This window comes from Alosa pseudoharengus, unplaced genomic scaffold (assembly GCF_046254945.1).
Source record: "Alosa pseudoharengus isolate Yale_2024_CS ecotype anadromous, Long Island Sound unplaced genomic scaffold, YU_APseudo_1.1 YU_APseudo_1.1_scf_21, whole genome shotgun sequence".
Classification (NCBI taxonomy): Eukaryota; Metazoa; Chordata; class Actinopteri; order Clupeiformes; family Clupeidae; genus Alosa; species Alosa pseudoharengus.
The window spans coordinates 22,728,974-22,746,337 of NW_027468674.1; the positions used below are offsets into that span (position 1 = coordinate 22,728,974).

The 17,364-nt window shown below is 43.5% G+C and overlaps 2 protein-coding genes across 3 annotated transcripts in view; both read left to right on the forward strand.

Moving 5' to 3' along the window:
- Nucleotides 1–9,090, forward strand: part of LOC143137859 (transient receptor potential cation channel subfamily M member 4-like) — a 34,650-nt gene extending 25,560 nt beyond the window's left edge. For both annotated transcript variants that reach the window (XM_076298180.1, XM_076298181.1), the window contains exons 15-28: nt 230–375; nt 629–741; nt 1,324–1,443; nt 1,678–1,727; nt 2,283–2,512; nt 2,743–2,858; nt 3,151–3,283; nt 3,401–3,575; nt 3,861–4,026; nt 4,280–4,461; nt 6,933–7,065; nt 8,272–8,344; nt 8,478–8,571; nt 8,711–9,090. In XM_076298180.1, coding sequence (XP_076154295.1) covers nt 230–375; nt 629–741; nt 1,324–1,443; nt 1,678–1,727; nt 2,283–2,512; nt 2,743–2,858; nt 3,151–3,283; nt 3,401–3,575; nt 3,861–4,026; nt 4,280–4,461; nt 6,933–7,065; nt 8,272–8,344; nt 8,478–8,571; nt 8,711–8,739 — 1,760 coding nt within the window. In that variant the 3' untranslated portion in view covers nt 8,740–9,090. The remainder of the gene's footprint in view (nt 1–229; nt 376–628; nt 742–1,323; nt 1,444–1,677; nt 1,728–2,282; nt 2,513–2,742; nt 2,859–3,150; nt 3,284–3,400; nt 3,576–3,860; nt 4,027–4,279; nt 4,462–6,932; nt 7,066–8,271; nt 8,345–8,477; nt 8,572–8,710) is intronic.
- Nucleotides 9,091–11,126: 2,036 nt separating this feature from the next.
- Nucleotides 11,127–17,106, forward strand: LOC143137861 (uncharacterized). Its single transcript, XM_076298182.1, has 6 exons — nt 11,127–12,358; nt 13,772–13,875; nt 14,479–14,547; nt 14,738–14,792; nt 15,315–15,351; nt 15,967–17,106. Exons 1-6 carry the CDS (start codon nt 11,536–11,538, stop codon nt 15,986–15,988), a joined length of 1,110 nt encoding a protein of 369 aa, XP_076154297.1. The 5' UTR covers nt 11,127–11,535; the 3' UTR covers nt 15,989–17,106.
- The last annotated feature ends 258 nt before the right edge of the window (nt 17,107–17,364 follow it).

The window sequence follows — 17,364 nt, forward strand, 5'->3', positions numbered from 1 at the left end:
CTATGGAAGAATCTGTAAAAACTGGCTAATTTCGGAATGCTTCGAGTCTGGATAGGGTCATGACTTGTCCATGACTATAGCTTATGGTCATACTTTAACATATCTAAAGCCCATTTAACACTGGATTTCCCCTTTAACTCACTCATCCACTCACTCTTTAACTTACTCACTCACTTACAATTTTACTCACTCACTCCCTCTGTATCCCTCTCTGTCTGTGTCTGTGCAGGTGTGTTCAGTAAGTGCTATGAGAGTAGTGAGAGTCGCTCATTCACACTGCTCATCAGGAAGTCTCCAGTGTGGGGCGCGGCCACCTGTCTACAGATGGCCATGGCGGCCGACGCGCGCGTCTTCTTCAGCCACGACGGAGTGCAGGTCAGCTGGCAGACATGTTGTCTGGGCCGTCTGTCAATATGAGGCCACTAGACACTTTAAAATTAAATTTAATACAACATTTTGAAAATCTAGAGTAAAGTTTACATACACTACTTTCGGGTGAAATTTTATGTTAAGCTTACAACAGCTAGTCTTGCCGTTTTATTTTTGATGCAATTTTCAAAATCCTCACTGAGTCACTCTCTCTTTCTCCCACCACCTCCTGAAATGCGTTTCTGTGTTCCCCTGGCAGTCTCTGCTGTCTCAGATCTGGTGGGGAGACATGGACAGAAGCACAGAGGTGTGGAAACTCATCCTCACCTTCTTCATCCCTCCCCTCTGCTACACCGACCTCATCTCCTTCAGGTGTGTGGAGCGCCTGACTAGACTCCCCCTGCTCCCCAGTCTCTCTCTTGCTAATCTCAAATGGAGGAAGATGGTTGGATGATGGATGATCCACTATATTCATTCTTGGAAGTTCTATCTTGAGAACTGATAATTACCAAAATATGTATTACAAAGCTACAAACAGTAACAACAGTTTAAATATTGATATTGATTTTGTCTGAACTGAATACCCCGATACGTGCACTCTAGATCCTATTTTGAGGAAGCACATTCTGACCACAAGGGGGTGCCAAAGTAAAAATGTGCTTTAGCTAATAAGGATGTGTTTGCTTTAAAAATATAATATATATATATTATATTTCTCTGTTTGGTGATCCCAAGACATGGCATCCTAATTGACATGGCTGCCATATTGGATTTTATTGAAATGATTATTTTTAACAGACATTTTTCACCAAATTAGACGGCCAGTTGAAATCAGTAAACTCACCCATGCGTTTGACATCAAATTTCGTTGCCAGCTCTGCCCTGCTGAGCTGATTGGCCCCCTCATTGCTGTTATGTTATTGTGTTTACTCTGCTCTTTTCTCTCTGTGGAAGAGAACTGGAGGAGCCTGAAGAGGCCAAGGCAGGAGAAGAAGGCACACGGGCAGGAGACCACCACCACCTCTACGGAGAGACTGTCTTCTCCTTCTCCGACATCAAACACCTAAGTCCTGAGTATGTTCATGTGTTTGTGGCCCCTATTGCTGTTTAATGTACTTTGGTTGGTATTCATATGCATATGGATGGTATTCGTTCCATGCATATATTCATTGAAGCACTTGTGCATTTTCTTTCTCATCTTGTGATTCACTTTCCGTCCCTTTTTTCTCTCTTGTCCTCCCTCTCCCAATCTCGATCTCACCTCCCTTCTCTCCGTTTCTCTCATAAACACACTCGGTCACGTGACAGTGAAGCAGAAGAGGCTGAAGCTGATGGCCATATAAGGACAACCACAAAAGGTCTGTGCCACCCTCCTCCAGTCCTTCTCTCTCTTATCCTCCTCCACATCCTCCTTGTTCTCCTCATCCGCCTCCTACCTCTTTCTCTCTCATCACTTCGTATTCCTTTTTGGCAGCCCCTTTATGTGCCCTATTCATTTTCACTAGTCACCACCCTCTCCTCACTCACCATGTTCTTCTGCACCTCCATTGTTACATTTCCAGTGTATGACTGTCTTTAGTTCTCCAGTATTGCAGTATTGTGCCCAGTGTCCGTTGGGAACACATTTATCACTGCCACCCTCTCACGTCTTCTGCATCTTGTTGTCTCTCTCTCTCTCTGTTTCTGTCTTTATCAGTGTTTTTCTTTGTCTTAAGTTTTTATGGAACACATTGAAACATTGAAATTCATTTGGTACATTGCTAAATACTTTGATGAATCTGTGTCATGATGTTAATGCTCGGAAATGCATTGATTCAGATGTAATAATTCGGTTATAGGCTGTTGAGTTAATAGTGATTTGCTGATTTGTCTGTCAAACTGTCTGTGTGTCTGTGTTTCTCTCTGGCAAACAGGTTCCCCACATCCAAAAAAGCATCCTTTCGTGTTCTCACGCTGGCGCCAATTCTGGTACGCACCAGTGACGGCGTTCCAAGGCAACGTCCTGATGTACTTTCTCTTCCTGTTCCTCTATGCTTACGTCTTATTGGTGGACTTCAAGCCGCCACCCCCGCGTGGCCCAGCAATAGCTGAATATTTGTTGTACTTCTGGGTGTTCACCATCATCTGCGAGGAGATTCGAGAGGTACCCACACCAAAAACTGTATTCCAGTCATGCTTAGGAAATGCCATTTCTAAACTATGCCATGTCTGTTTCAAAACAAACATGCTCACATACTTCAATAATAATAAATTAGAGAGAAAAATACAACAAAAGCATTGAATTAACAATTTCATGCTCAATTATAGGCTTAGTCAATCTTAGTTGAAACTTGTTCTCCCATCATCTCTCTTTCTTCTCCCTCTCTCTTGCAGACATTTTTTGTTGGTAGTATGACCCTTAGCCAGAGGCTACGGTTATATTCACAGGATGTATGGAATAATTGTGACCTTGTTGCTGTAACTCTCTTCATCGTTGGCGTTATCTGCAGGTATGACAACCATTGACTGGCTTAATGATTCCTTGGCAAGTGACATTCTGTCTTTAGACCAGCAGAGGGCGTTGTCACTCATTGAATAGACTACTGCCCAAAGTGAAGTTCAGAAATCTTGACATATTAGTACTGGCCTGCAGGGAGTGTGTCCTACCTGGTTGATTCTTGTGAGGTTTCTAGTGTTGTGTTTTTTTTCTGTGCCTCAGTGTTGTTTTAGCAGAGGTACATACTTGTGTACCATATTTGTATTTGTACTGTTGCCTGTAATGTGTGTGTGTGTGTGTGTTAGGATGTTCCAGTGGACGTATGAGCTAGGCCGTAGTGCTCTGTGTCTGGACTACATGGTGTTCACCATCAGACTCATTCACATCTTTGCCATTCACAAGCAGCTCGGGCCCAAGATAATCATCGTCGGCAAGATGGTAGGAGGCAGTTCTACCTTAACTTACTGAACAAAGTAAACATGATGTCAAGACGTATATGTTAATGTGCTATATTTGACTGATTTATCGTGTGGAATGTTTACTTTTCTCCACCAGATGAAGGATATATTCTTCTTCCTCTTCTTCCTGGCGGTGTGGCTGATGGCATATGGGGTGGCCAATCAGGCGCTTCTGTACTCCTATGACCCCAGTCCTGATAGGATATTTCGTCGGGTGTTCTACAGGCCCTATCTGCATATATTTGGACAGATACCTGTGGAGGAAATAGACAGTAATAAACACCATTTTACTTTACTTTAATTCTGGAGACTATAGATTATGGAGAAACTTTAACATTCTGTTAACAGGGCTGTGCTAGCATAGTGGCTACTGCCACCATTGTGCCCTTGAGCAAGGCACTTAACCGTGAGCTGCTCTGGGATGACTGACACATATAAGTCGCTTTGGATAAAAGCGTTAGCCAAAATGCAGAGTAAATATAACATTTCACTTCTCTATCTATCTCTTTCTCTCTCTCTCTCTCTCTCTCTCTCTCTCTCTCTCTCTCTCTGTTTAGCTGGGAAGACATGGGACATGGAATGCACTAATAACAGGACTAGGATAGAGCAGGGAGATGAGCCCTGTAGAGATACCTACCCTAACTGGCTAGTGGTCATCCTGCTGGTGGTCTACCTGCTGGTCACCAATATTCTGCTCATCAACCTCCTGATTGCCATGTTCAGGTAGCTCAAATACATCCTTCTCAAGCTTAGTAATTTCTCTACTGTCACTTATTGGACTGTTTAGACTGTGAAATGTTAAGGGACTACTTTGTGAACACTATTCAACTCAAGGAATTTGAAATGTGAAAAAGGCTTGAAGGGCACCCTCGTCTATGATGCCCTTTTGAGAGGTGCAAGTAGTTTGTGTAATTGAATTAGGCCACAGCCTACAAATACATGTGCATAAAAATATGTTCCCTTGCTCTGCACCCAGCTCCACTTTCTCAAAGGTTCAGGAGCGCAGTGACACCTACTGGAAGTTCCAGCGGTACAACCTGATCGTGGAGTACCACTCCAAACCCTCGCTTGCTCCCCCCTTCATCTTTCTCTCTCACCTGCACATCCTTGTCAAGAGAAACATCCGCAAGGTCCCCTCCGTCAAGATCCATCACTTCGGTGAGATGCAGTTTTATTTATAGATGTCACTTGAAGGTTATGGAAGAATGTGCAACTCTGGCAGTGCCTGTCACTGAATACACACACACACACACACACACACACACACACACACACACACACACACACACACACTCAGTGTGGGGTTGTTTAGCATAGCTAATCTTAACCAAAGTCAGGGAGTCTGTTAGGTCCAAAAATAAGAGCTTGGTTGTCATTTTGAGTTCAGACAGCTGCTCTTCATGTTTGCTGATAACATTTGAATTAGAGCCCAACCGATGGGATTTTAAAGGCCGATACCGATTTTGATATTGCCGATAAATCAGCCAATATTCATTTTTAACAAACACAACGTAAAAATGTGCTATGATGTAATATTTAGCATGTTTAAAAGTTTTAATCAAGGTTGGACATTGTGTTTAAATAGGCTTAACTATCTGGTGTCCTAATGAAAGGCTGTTATACAATAAAACAATTATTATTTGTTCTTATCTGTGGTAAATACCACTGCCACGATAACTTTTAAGGTATTTACTTTATGCTTTATGATGGATTTTTACACACTGTTTACAGCATTAAACAGTTTGATACTTTGTGTGATTGGGAAGGAAAATTGCAAAATCGTACCCATACTCTCATATGACCTGCGGCTTGAACACATTGGATGTTTGGAGTTTTAAGCCCCCAACGTCATTTTCCAGGCAGCGCTGCATGGAAGGCACTAGAGTTAGGCAAGGGTTAGGGTTAGGGCTAAGGTTAGGGTTAGGTGTCTTGTAGTCGACAGTCGTAGCGCTGCCTTGAATTCGACGGTAGGGGCTTAAACACCATTGAGCAACACATTGCCTTTCGGCGCCCATGTTAACAGGTTACAGCAGCCACAAGGCCTCCGCCATATCCGCGTCTCAGGTGCGGCTCGAACCGCACTGCAACCGCGACTATATTGTGTTTAAAAGGGGAGGTGGAGGTTACATGTGTACTATAAAGTAGCAGATATAGGGTGATCACCAACCAGACTCTGAAAAGGAGGACAAGTTGTGTCTGAAAGTAGGGACAAATTGTCCAAAATGAGGACACACCCCAATTTCTGGGGGGTGCTAGTAAAAACGCTTTCCTTTAGGCCTACTTGACTTAAAAAATGCCGATAGCAATAGATCGGCAAATAGCTAATATCAACTGATAATATCGGCACACCGATTTATTGGTCGGGCTCTAATTTGAATGGTCTTACAAAGCAATGATGTGTGATTAATGTCATGCAGTAAATTATAATTATGGCATAATGGCATAATTATAATTTACTACATGGCATAAGTATAAGAATATCTAGCCCAGTGGTCTCCAACACGGTGCCCGCGGGCACCAGGTAGCCCGCGGGACGGTTATGAGGCGCCCCCAGCGCACCTTCTAAAAATAGCCAACAGGTCGCCTGCAGATCACGCTCTAAAAACACGCTCCATTGTGAAGTTTTCAATAGATATTTAGGCTAAGTCTAGACCAGAACCATTTTAAGAATGTATGTAGCCATACATCTGTAACATTAAATTGATATTGGTGATACCTTACAAATTGTAGCTGCGTTATATTTTAGCCTTTGGCTCCAAATCCGTTTCCCATTCAATCTTTAAACAACAACGGATGCGGAGCGCATACACGCTGCTCGCATGCATAGTAAAGGGGGGGAAACTTGCTCGTCTGGTGTAGCCAATGGAAACATATCTTAGCAAAAGTTCTGTGGCCATTCCATGTTCGTCAAATACGGTTCTTGCATGATTGTTCAAGGACTGAAAAACAATTGCTTTAGCTCACAGGCCTTTTCTCCTCCGTAGGCTACTGCCGTATAATAGCGCTGAAAATTTTGTGCCATGCATGACTGAGCAGGACTGTGCATGACCTTTGTCAGATCATGGAGAGATTTCAGGTGTGCAATAACTTTAAAAGGAGTTTTCATATGTTAGGGTGGTATCGGCGATTACTATTGAAATGTTAAAACCGAATTGTCCACTGAAATCAGGACTTAAACAACCCCTGAATTCATAATGGTGGGTGGGTATAAATTGGGTACAAATTGTAACCCAAATTATTAATTGCACAAAAATATTGTTTTTTTGTTAAAAAAAATTGGATTAGATTCCCCATGCAAACTTTGAAATGAACAAACTAAACAAAAATGTTGGTAGTGTTGCATAGGCTATTGATATTAAAGTTGAAAATACAGTTGCTTAATATATAAAGACTTATAGGCCTACACAATATTGATAATTTAAAAGTAAAAATCACATAGGCCTATTATTTAGGAGGACTACCCTCGCAAAAAAGGGGTGAGGGTATGTTTGTTTCAAATGAGTAGCCCTCCATATGATTTCGGGTCTTCAGGTAGCCCTCATTCCCAAAAAGGTTGGAGACCCCTGATCTAGCCTTTGCTTTGTTAATTGCCATCCAACTCTGACATATTTATTTGCCCACTCTTACAGCCCAGGTGCTAGAGGGGAAAGCGGCCAACCGCCTGATGACGTGGGAGGGGATTCAGAAAGAGAACTTCCTGTCTGACGAGAGCAAGAAGCAGAGGGCCAGTGACTCTGAGAGGCTCAAGAGGATGTCTGTCAAGTGAGTGCTCTGCCAACATTTCTGAGGAGGAGTGCTTTGCCCCTCTTCCCTCTTCCACACCACAGTATGCCAGAGGGGTATTTCAAGAATGGGGTTTAGTCATTAACTCTGAGAGTACGGTAAACCCTCTAGAAGAGCGCCACAGCATTGTTTTACTTCGAGAATGAAGCCGTCATGCTCCACTATGAAGTTAAATTGATTTATCAGTAAATCACATTCTTGCAACACGCCTCTGCAATAGGGTTAAGCAAGTGTTTGTTGTTGTATTTTTCATACAATAATAGGGTTTCTCTGTTTACTGTGTATGTTTAAGGCTCTCTACATACAGATATGCACACATTTGGCTGTGGGCTCTGTTCTCAACTGTGTTATTCAATGCAATATTCAGATTTAACAGCAGATGGTGGTTGAGGAGGAAGGATGGTTGGACATTTAAACATGCATGCAGCCGAAGATTGTTTCAATATTTGTTTTTATTCATCACTTTTTAAAAATTAATTGTATATACAGATATGTTATTTTTTCCCCCAACCTGAAGCTTAATGTGAAACAGCTTATCTCTACTGTAAGTTACAGATGTTATGGAAACAAACCCGCTTTGTTTATCATAATAACAAAGACATGGTGGGTAACATATTTTGCCTGATACAAGGAGAACCTGCAGCACTATTTGTTTATGACTGCCAGTATACCTGCCAGCCACCCTAACAATATTGTGGGGGCAAAAAACATTGCATTGCATTGTTCATTAGTTATTGCGTTCAGTTCCAAAACTGTTCACCTGTGCTTGTTATTGTGTGGGACAGAACACTTGCAGGAGTGTTATGTCATCATTGTTTATTCGTCTTGAGTGCACAGGTCTAGGTGATTTACGACTTTCCGTGTGTCCGAAGTGAACCCTTTATTGAAGGAGAGAGGGGGGGTCAGGGCGGATGTCTATGTTTTCTGGAGTATGTGCTCCATGGGAGTTCAACCTATGACTTCTGTGGTGTTAGGATCTCGCTGTACTAGTTGAGCTGCAGTTGCTGAATGAGCTTCATACAAAGAAGAGATGCCTGATAGGATCGCAGTGCCACTTGTGACCTGAGTTTTTGTTTAATAATGAACATCTTTCTTTCTTTCTTTCTTTCTTTCTTACTTTCTCTCTCTCTCCCTCTCTCTCTCTCTCTCCCTCTCTCTCTCTCTCTCTCTCTCTCTGTGTTACAGAGTGGATGGTATGATCAAACAGATGGCTGAGATGAGGGACGTGGATCACCGACTGAGAGCTCTGGAGTCACAAGTATGTTCCATTAACACTGCTGCTAGTTATGGAACATCAGGTCCTCTAAAGCGGTCACTTTGCCCATTTGTGTCCACGTGTCCTCACGTTCTCCATTCTCTGTCTCTCTCCCTGTTCCCTGTTTCCCCCCAAGATGGAGTTTTGCTCGAGTGCCATGCAGTGGGTTATGGAGAGTCTGACACAGAGCAATGTGGTGAAGTCCGCTCGTCCCCCACCTACTCTCAATGGTACGTCCCTCAGTCTCTTTATGCATGTTATCCTACTACACATTTATCAGTGGCTTCTTAAGAGCTCTCAGCAAATATTTCCAAGCACATGGCATTTTTGTTCCTTTTTTGACTTTTTGTTCCTTTTTCTCTTTTTCAGAAACGCAGTCATCGTTTGCATCAAGCTGATCCATTTTATTTTGTCATCATTGTACACACACACACACACACTTTGTCTCAGGGTCAGAAGCGGGCAGTGTGTTTCTTGCCCCTTTCACCAACACATTTTTTTTTAACAACTTTTCACCTCTTCGTAAAAAGGGCCCCTCATTGTTTTCTATTTCCATTTATGAAACGGCGCTCACTTTGCAGTTCATTGTTCTCAATGTTCCCCTGTGCAAAGTGTTCCCCTGGGACCCGACCTGCTTCTCCCCCTTCATTGGTCGCAAACCTGTGTGTGTGTGTGTGTGTGTGTGTGTGTGTGTGTGTGTGAGTGAGTGAGTGAGTGAGTGAGTGAGTGTGTGAGTGTGTGTGTTTGTGTGGCGGGAGGGGGGGGGGGGGGGGTGAGTTGGTTTAAAGGAGGGATGCTTTACTCAGAAATATGACTGGGGGGGTTGTGGTGGTGGTGGGTTTGACTTAACAGAATGAATGGCATAAACGCTTCTGCATTGTTGTGCACTTGTTCCTTTTTTTAAAACCTGTGTCATATGAATTTGCAATATTTTTTACTGATCGTTTTTATGATTTTGCAATATATGCCAAACAGAAACAGTGCTGCAGAAAAAGATGGCTGCTCGAACAACACACTGACAGATTTACACTGGGTCATGGGACTCTGGGCAACCACACAGCTAACTGCCCTGTGCTGGGTGAACAGCTGTAATCTGGTTGCCTGCCAGTTAACGCTAGGCTAACTCTGTGTGTTTACATGTAATCACAGAAGGAGAGAGAAAATGGACATGGCATTAGCAGGTTAGCTGCTGTGCATGTTAGCAAAGAAGCTACACTGCTGTTTGCACAGAGTATAGGATTTTAAACAGAATAATATATAGTTACAAAACACAGTGTGTGTGCTAGGAAAACCAAATATAATGCTGGAATTGTATTTATGTTTACAGTCTATTTTTAATAAATATTGGACAACTCAATAGCACTTTTGCTTATAACCAAATGTTACAACAGTACTAGTGTACTGTAATCGCAATTGTATTGATTTCTTTGTCTACACTAAAATATTGCCACTTAGGCTACAGGGTACATACAAGATAAGTGGCCAATCTATTAGAAGTCCTTCTGTTTTTTGGTTGTCGCTGTTGTTTATTCTACTGTACATTGTGAGGGTGTTCTCTCCTCTGTTCCTTATGCAGGGACAAGCTGACTCTAGGGCTTCATCACTGACTGTATCCACATAAGCGCTTGACAGTTTTACTTACCCATTAGTCTGTAATATATACTTGTCCCACTTAACCACTTTCTTGGTTCATTCAGCAGTTTTAAGTTTAGTGTCATTAGTGTCTAGTATTCTAGATTTAATATTTTCTTTAGTCTTTAATATTGTGCATCAGTGGTAGTGTGTGGTATGCAGGTTCTTATTTTAAAAGATGGCGTTTAGAGGTATGGAACAGCTCAGCAGAAATGACCCATGAGATAGGGCGAGGGCTGAACACATAGTTCTGCAACGTGTCAATGCTTCTCACATTTCTTTTGAGGTTAAGAGTCATCTAATTCTCTCTCTCCCTCTCTCTCTTACTCATACTTAGACTACCTCTCCAATACCATTTGTTCCTATCCAGCAGTTACAGTTTGTTTGACACCTTGTACTTGTGGTTCTCAATTATGTTCAAGGCCTCTATGACATGATCATATCAAAGTATTTGTAATAAAGGTTAACAATCCCACGGACGTCTTGTTTCAACTCAATGATTCGATCGATCACACATCTGACGTTGAAAATGAATCGCAGATAAGCTGTTAGTCTCTATGTTGATGCACGCTTTCTATTTTTTCCTGTCATACAGCCCGTTGTTAATAAGCGGGCAGCTTCTTGCTCGTAACCAGAGACAAAAGGGTAAGAGTCGGTCAGCTCACCCATGATGGCTAGATGAAGTGACCTTTAGGGGGAAAAAGAGGGATGGTGAAAGAGAAAGGGTGAAAGGAGGAGGTGAAAGGGGGCAGAGGAGAGTGCAGAGAACGGAGGAGCTCGAGATGAAGTTTCAGCGACGGAGAGATCAATTGAAGGTCATATTATGTGCTGTAATGGGCTTGCCATTGAGAGGGACTTTATATAGCCAGCTTGCCCACCTGTCAGAGGCTAGCCAGGCCTTACTCAGTGAAGTGTCAACGCTTGGCTGCTCACAGCCCCTGTGTGTGTGTGTGTGTATGAGTATATGTGTGTGTTTTGTTAGCACGTGAGTTAGGCCTGGTGTCCCTGCTCATACTCACTCCCACCCCAGACCCCCATTGCTCTCTCTCTATCTCCCTCTCTCCCCCTCTCTCTCTCTCTCCCTCACTCTTTTTTAAGGGCAGAAGCCGCTCCATACTTGCATAGCCATGTGGCTCCGTCAGTCATCCCTCAATGCGCCACTGTTCCACGTCGTCCTCTGTGTGACAGCGCGTGAGTGAGCCAGTGTGTGCGAATGTGCCTAGGAGTACACACCGGGGCCAGCCGCTCTCTCTCTCCTTCCCTCTCTCAATCTCTTTCTCTGGGCCACTGCTCTGACTCCCTCCATTGGGGCTAACAGAAAGAACAGAAGATATCAACCGGAAGATTCTTCTGTCTGGGGAACCGTGGTCTTTTGGAAGTAGCTTTTGTCCTTTTGGAGCTGTGAGTGTGTTTGGATTACACTTGGAGTTTCCCTGTGCTGCTATAAGAAGGCTGCTGGGTTTTTGTGCACACCGGTGTGGATACCTTCCTGTTGAGCTTGTAAATTGGACTGGTCTTCCAGTCATTATTTCTGAGTGGCTTCTTCGGAGCTGCCTGTTAAGATGGCTGCCAGGCGTTTGTGGCTGCTGGGGTTGCTGGTGGCTCTGCTGAGCGTGGGCATGAGGACGCAGGACGTGGCCGCAGAGGCTGAGGAGGAAGAGGTGGCCGGCCTGGAAGAGGAGGCCGAGGAGGTGGACGCTGGAGAAGAGGAGGAAGAGGAGGCCGAGGCGGGTGAAGATGATGATGGAGATGGGATAGAGGACACGGGAGATGGTGATGATGATGAAGAAGAAGAAGAGGCCGCTGAGGAGGAAGATGTAGAGGAGGAGGAAGAGGAGGCTGCTGCAGAGGAGGAGGAGGAAGAGGCAGAGGAGGAGGAAGCTGAAGAGGCAGAAGCTGAGGAGGAAGAGGAGGAGGAAGCTGAAGAGGCAGCCGCTGAGGAGGAAGAGGAGGAGGAGGAAGAGGCAGCCGCTGAGGAGGAAGAGGAGGAGGAAGAGGCAGCTGCTGAGGAAGAGGAGGAGGAAGAGGCAGCTGCCGAGGAAGAGGCAGCTGCCGATGAAGAGGAGGAGGAAGAGGCAGCTGCCGAGGAGGGTGATGATGAGGAAGAGGAGGAGGCCGGAGAGGAGGAAGAAGAGGAAGAGGCTGCCGAAGATGCTGATGAAGACGAAACCGATGAGGCTGCTGATGAAGATGATGCTGAGGAAGAGGAGGAGAAAGAGGCTGATGCGGCTGAGGAAGAAGAGGAGGCTGGTGAGGAGGAGGAGGAGGAGACTGCAGCTGAGGAGGAGGAGGACGAAGAACATTCCGACGACGATGAGGCAGAGGATGCTGAGGAGGAAGAGGAGGAGGAAGATGCTACCAATGAAACAGAAGTAGAAGCTGCAGGTAGCGTATCTACTGGCTGTCTGCTAGCATGTGCAATAGCTGGGAGATGACTTTAGTTTAACTGGGATGAGAAATGATAGACTTTAATTGAGATTGGTTGATGCTATGGAAACAGAGGGAAGCAAATCTGGCAGCCCTAACATGAGCACTGTGCAGTGTTGAGTTGCAATGCACTTATTAAGCAACTTTACCATCACAAACTTGAGCTTAATTGAGCTCCACAAGTTAATTCAGATTTTAAACTCCCTTATTCACCAAAACTCATTCAGTGAATTTAGACTCTTAGACATTTGTAGGCTATTGCTTTTGCTATCATTTTGTAACTCCGTTGCTGTGGTGGACAGTCTGTTCTCAGAGCTGTTCATGTAACTCTCCAGGGCATTTTTTCTAAACACCTCATCCCTAAAATAGGCTGCTATATCAGCACAGCCATGGGTATCCCAACTATTCCAAACTCTTTAAGTCCCCTTCACTTGAGCGATGCTCCAAAGTAACATCAGCCTCCGAAATGTATACATTACTGTATATTACAGTACGTATCTATTACATAAGATGCTCCTGTGGACTTGTATTTCTGGCACCATTATTTCTGGTGAAAAAGAGTGTCACCCTCAGCAAAGCTCCCCAAGCCATGACAGTGAGAAAAAAAACAGGCCTGGAGTGGCCAGTAAGCCAGAGACAGTCAACTCGAAAACAAAGGAGCCAATCACAAAAGCGGAAAATCAAGTTGGCACAGCTGCCGGGTTTCCTTCCAGCCAATTATGTGTTGGGATGTAGCCGCGGTTCTGGCAGATCAAGGACAACCAGGCAAAGTAGCTCAGTGGGCAAGTTAGCTGCCTGCCACTTTGAGCTAAAACAACAATCGCTTAGCCACTGCTGCTGAGATCGGGTGACCATAAGGGTAGTCGGGTTGCGGTTAGAAATAAGTCAGATAGTTTTTCACATTCCCCAGGGGCACAGAAGTCATCTTAGATTATTTCCATTCTTTTTTTTAGGCTTTAAGTCTGTATTCTAAATGAGTCTTACTAATTGCTTTTCATCTAGCAATGTTTTATGTGATGATAAAGCAGAAGTATCAATGAAAAAAAAATACTCTAGTGATGACAGCCCTTTAGTAATGATTAAGCTGAAAATATCTCTCTTTGCCACACGAGACACACTGTGAAGTATTCAGTGAGTTTGACGACAGCTTGTAAAATAAGTACAACTTTCAGATAGACTGCAGTTCTCCTAAGTGTCTTCCTCAGTTCAGTGGTCGTCACATCGTAATTTTGGCAGCAAGTGTGAGAAGTTCATACACCTCAGTCTGCTGAGAAAACACGTATAAATGTAAAGATTTCCCCTTCTCAACACGAGAATAGAGCTATACACAGTTCAGTTCAGGCTTCACATGACCCCTTGAATCTTTGACAGAGGCCGAGGAGGAGGAGGAGGAAGAAGAAGAAGAGGAAGAGGAAGAAAGTGCTCCGTCACATTACCATTCTGGATCACTCTGCAGCGTCTGCTCAGTCTGTGAGGTACGGCGACACGCATCAAGATGTCAACCATATTGTCTTTTTTTGCTAAAGAAAATACTGAGGTTATGTGTATTTATGCCAGTCACAGCACCTGAGAAGAAATGGTAATACCATGTCGTGCTAGTTAACTTGCCCCCCCCCCCACACACACACACACACACAATACACACACACACACACACACACACACACACACACACACACACACACACACACACACAAGCTGGTCTCTGCTTTAATTATTTATTTCTCTTTATTTTTCAGCCAGCAAAAGGTTGTAAAATGAGGCCTCTTCGAGGTGTGAGATGTAGGCCTGCTTTGAATTTTAATGCCCGCTCACAGAGAAAAAGCAAAACACAGCCAGACAAACATTGACTTTCTGTGCCAATAGCTGCAAGCACGCCGACAAAGTGCACCCCCTATTTCAAGCCTGCTTTAGAACAGTCATGTCTTCCAGGTCTTCCCAAAAAGCCTCCACATCTTCACCTGCTTAGATGTTTTCAGGTTTGACTGAAAATGATGATGTATGTACTTTACTTTAATACACTCTCTCTAACTACCCATCCCCATCTCCTCTCCCCTCCCCCTTCTTGTCTTCTACAGACTTGCGGCCACTGTGACAACTGCCCCTGTGAGGAGGGTGATGAGTCGGATCACTGCCAGAGCTGTGATGTAGGCTACATATGACACACACACACACATGCTCACACATGCACATATAGACCATCTCTGTATGTCTGTAATATAATCTTACACTGCATGTCAACTGCACTTAGATTTCATGAACATGATGTACCCTGGCACACATGGTTGGGTTCATCATGATCTCCCTCTCTCTCTCTCTCCCTCTCCCTTTTTTCAGATGTGCACTCTCTGCTACATGTGTCCCCTGTTCTGTGACACTATCTGTGCACCAGGTACAGTACGCTTTTCCTTGTCAGTTAGAGACAATGTCACGTTGACGTCGCATAGCCGTTTAGCAGCCAACGTGTCTGAGAGTTTGTGTTTTTTGTGGCGAGTGGTTTACTTGCTACTCATTTCACACCCTCTCTGTCTGTCTGCAGCACCAATAACACATTTATCACCACAGGCAATCCACAGTCAAATAAAGCATTAATTAAAATACAAACTCAATGGTGTTGAAACATTACCTGTTTGCTTAAGGAGGCAACCTATTTACTAGATCGAATCATGTTTGAAAAGGGATTTCATCAAAGGGGAAGTGATGAAATGTTTGATTCTATTGATTGAACTGGGCATGATCTAGGATCAGAAACCAGCTCATCAATAATGTATGAGGACAACAATATATATGCATATGTATGTTTTGATGTTTTTTATATAGAAAATAGAGGGATAGGACATGACATCGTCTAATTCCTAGACATGTGAGACCTCTTCCTCATCAATTGCTCTCTCTCTCTGTGTCTTTCTTACAGGTGGCTTTGTGGATGATTTCACTGGATCCATCTACCAGTGAGTCATGCTTTCATTACCCGTACACTTACCAGCAGTGCTGTAGTTTAGTTAGCTGTAGTGGATATACTGTGATGTAGTAGTGTGGTGGGTTTAATGTGATCAACCCCAAATGTTGATATGTATCCTTGCCTATTTTAAAGGTGCTCTAAGCGATGCCATGCGTTTTTTAGGCTAAAACCTTTTCTCAGTTACTGCAAACATCACCTAACCAACCGCTAGCTGTCTGTGTCCTGAATACACTGTAAAAAAATGTGACCTCTGTGGACAGCCCAGGCTCCAAAAATGGCAACAAAAACAACCTGGGCAAACCTAGCCCATAAAAACATAACAAACTGTTCCAGCAAATCACAGAAGAGATGCCCGTTTAGGAGAGTTTCAATTGCACGGGAGTATAATTTAAATTTATATTTTATATTATATTTGAATAGCAAATTATATATCTATACTATACGCATATACAGTATACATACACTGGTTAATTGATCGATTGATGGATGTGTGTGGATTTGTGTGCGTGTGTGTGTGTGTGTGGGCGTGGGAGACATAGATAATAAACGTTGATAATCTCTCTCTTCCTCTGTACCCCCTCCTTCCTCATAACCTTCTCAACAGGTCGGTCATCTCCCTCCTCTGAGCGCAGCGCCGACCCCCACCCCTGCGGTTGTGACTACCCCACCTCGCAGTTATGGGTCACCTTGTCATCCCCTCTCTTGACGTCCGCCGTGGGGGAGAAAGTTACTCTCAGTGCAGACTGAGATCAGGTTTATCCTGTCAGCTGATTAACGTCGCTGTGGGGAAAGAAACTGATCCCAAGTCTGCTAGACTGGATACTTTCTCCGCCTGCAGCATGTGTTACTGTGACCTTTTTTGAGAGCAAATAACTTCTTTGTACAACTGCAAAGAAGTTATTTGTAGGGATTGTCAATTGATCAATACGAATAAGAAAAAAGATGTTTTTAGCAAAGACTGTTATTTAATTGGTTTATATGTCTGTTTTTAGGCCAGTTGGTTGAAAACTAATTTTTTTCTTCATTTTGTTTTTGTCTTGTGTTAGATGCTGTAAATTGCATAGGTTACCCAAAGACACAATGGTACCAAACCAGTTCTCATGTCTCAAGTCTTGGGGGTTTAAATGTAAACCAATTTATACCTTAACATGGAATGTGTTGTGTCAGAAAGCCACTGTTAGTTGTGTGCAACTGGCGACCCTTAAAACAACAGTTAGCAATCGTCTGTTTCTCAAGGCTGTGTGGTTTTGGGTGTACTATTTAGAATGGGTAGGGTGTGTTTTGTGAAACAGTTGCACACAGATATGCTGTCTCATGCTACGTGCCTATTTGTCTTAAACGCGATTTCACCACTCTTGCACTCTCAGGTCAAAGGTGAAGGCAATTGGCTCACCCACTGGTGGTCCTTTTCTAAAGTAATATTTTCAAAGACAGACTTCTTTACACATTGTAATTAGAGCACATCGTCTGGTGAACAGTCTAGCTGGTGATACACACCAATACAAACGATTCACATACATTAGAATTGTTAAAGTAACCTTTACCTTCTCAAATGATACAAGGCTGCCATTCAGTAATGCAAATACTTTAATATCCACTGCATGTCATGTAATACTGATTCAGTCAGTGAAGTCAATACATCATGCCAGTTCTCTTACCCACTACTATATGAAAATATGTTTTTTCCCTTTCTTTTTTGGATTTTATTTTCAACCGATTAAATGACACAATTACATGGACAATGGGCAGTGTCATGTATTATTTTTACTTCATCGACTTAAAAGAGTATTCCGGCGATTTTTCACATAGATCTCTATTTCTTGAGATACTGTCGGTACAAAAAACCCTGAAAACAATTGGTTCTACCTCGAGTTGCTGCAGCCAACAGCTAAAGCTCCCAGGCAGCCACAGTGCTACAGTCTGGGGGCATGAACATCGGTGCTCATGAACTTGCCACCACCAACCACAAAGGAAGTAACACATTCTTCACCAGACAGGCATG

Excerpts from the sequence above, each read along its gene's own strand:
- LOC143137861 (XM_076298182.1), top strand. The coding sequence starts at position 11,536 with ATGGCTGCCAGGCGTTTGTGGCTGCTGGGGTTGCTGGTGGCTCTGCTG. Across the intron at positions 14,548-14,737 it reads ATCACTGCCAGAGCTGTGAT|ATGTGCACTCTCTGCTACAT; the intron begins GTAGGCTACATA and ends CCCTTTTTTCAG. Across the intron at positions 14,793-15,314 it reads TGACACTATCTGTGCACCAG|GTGGCTTTGTGGATGATTTC; the intron begins GTACAGTACGCT and ends TCTTTCTTACAG.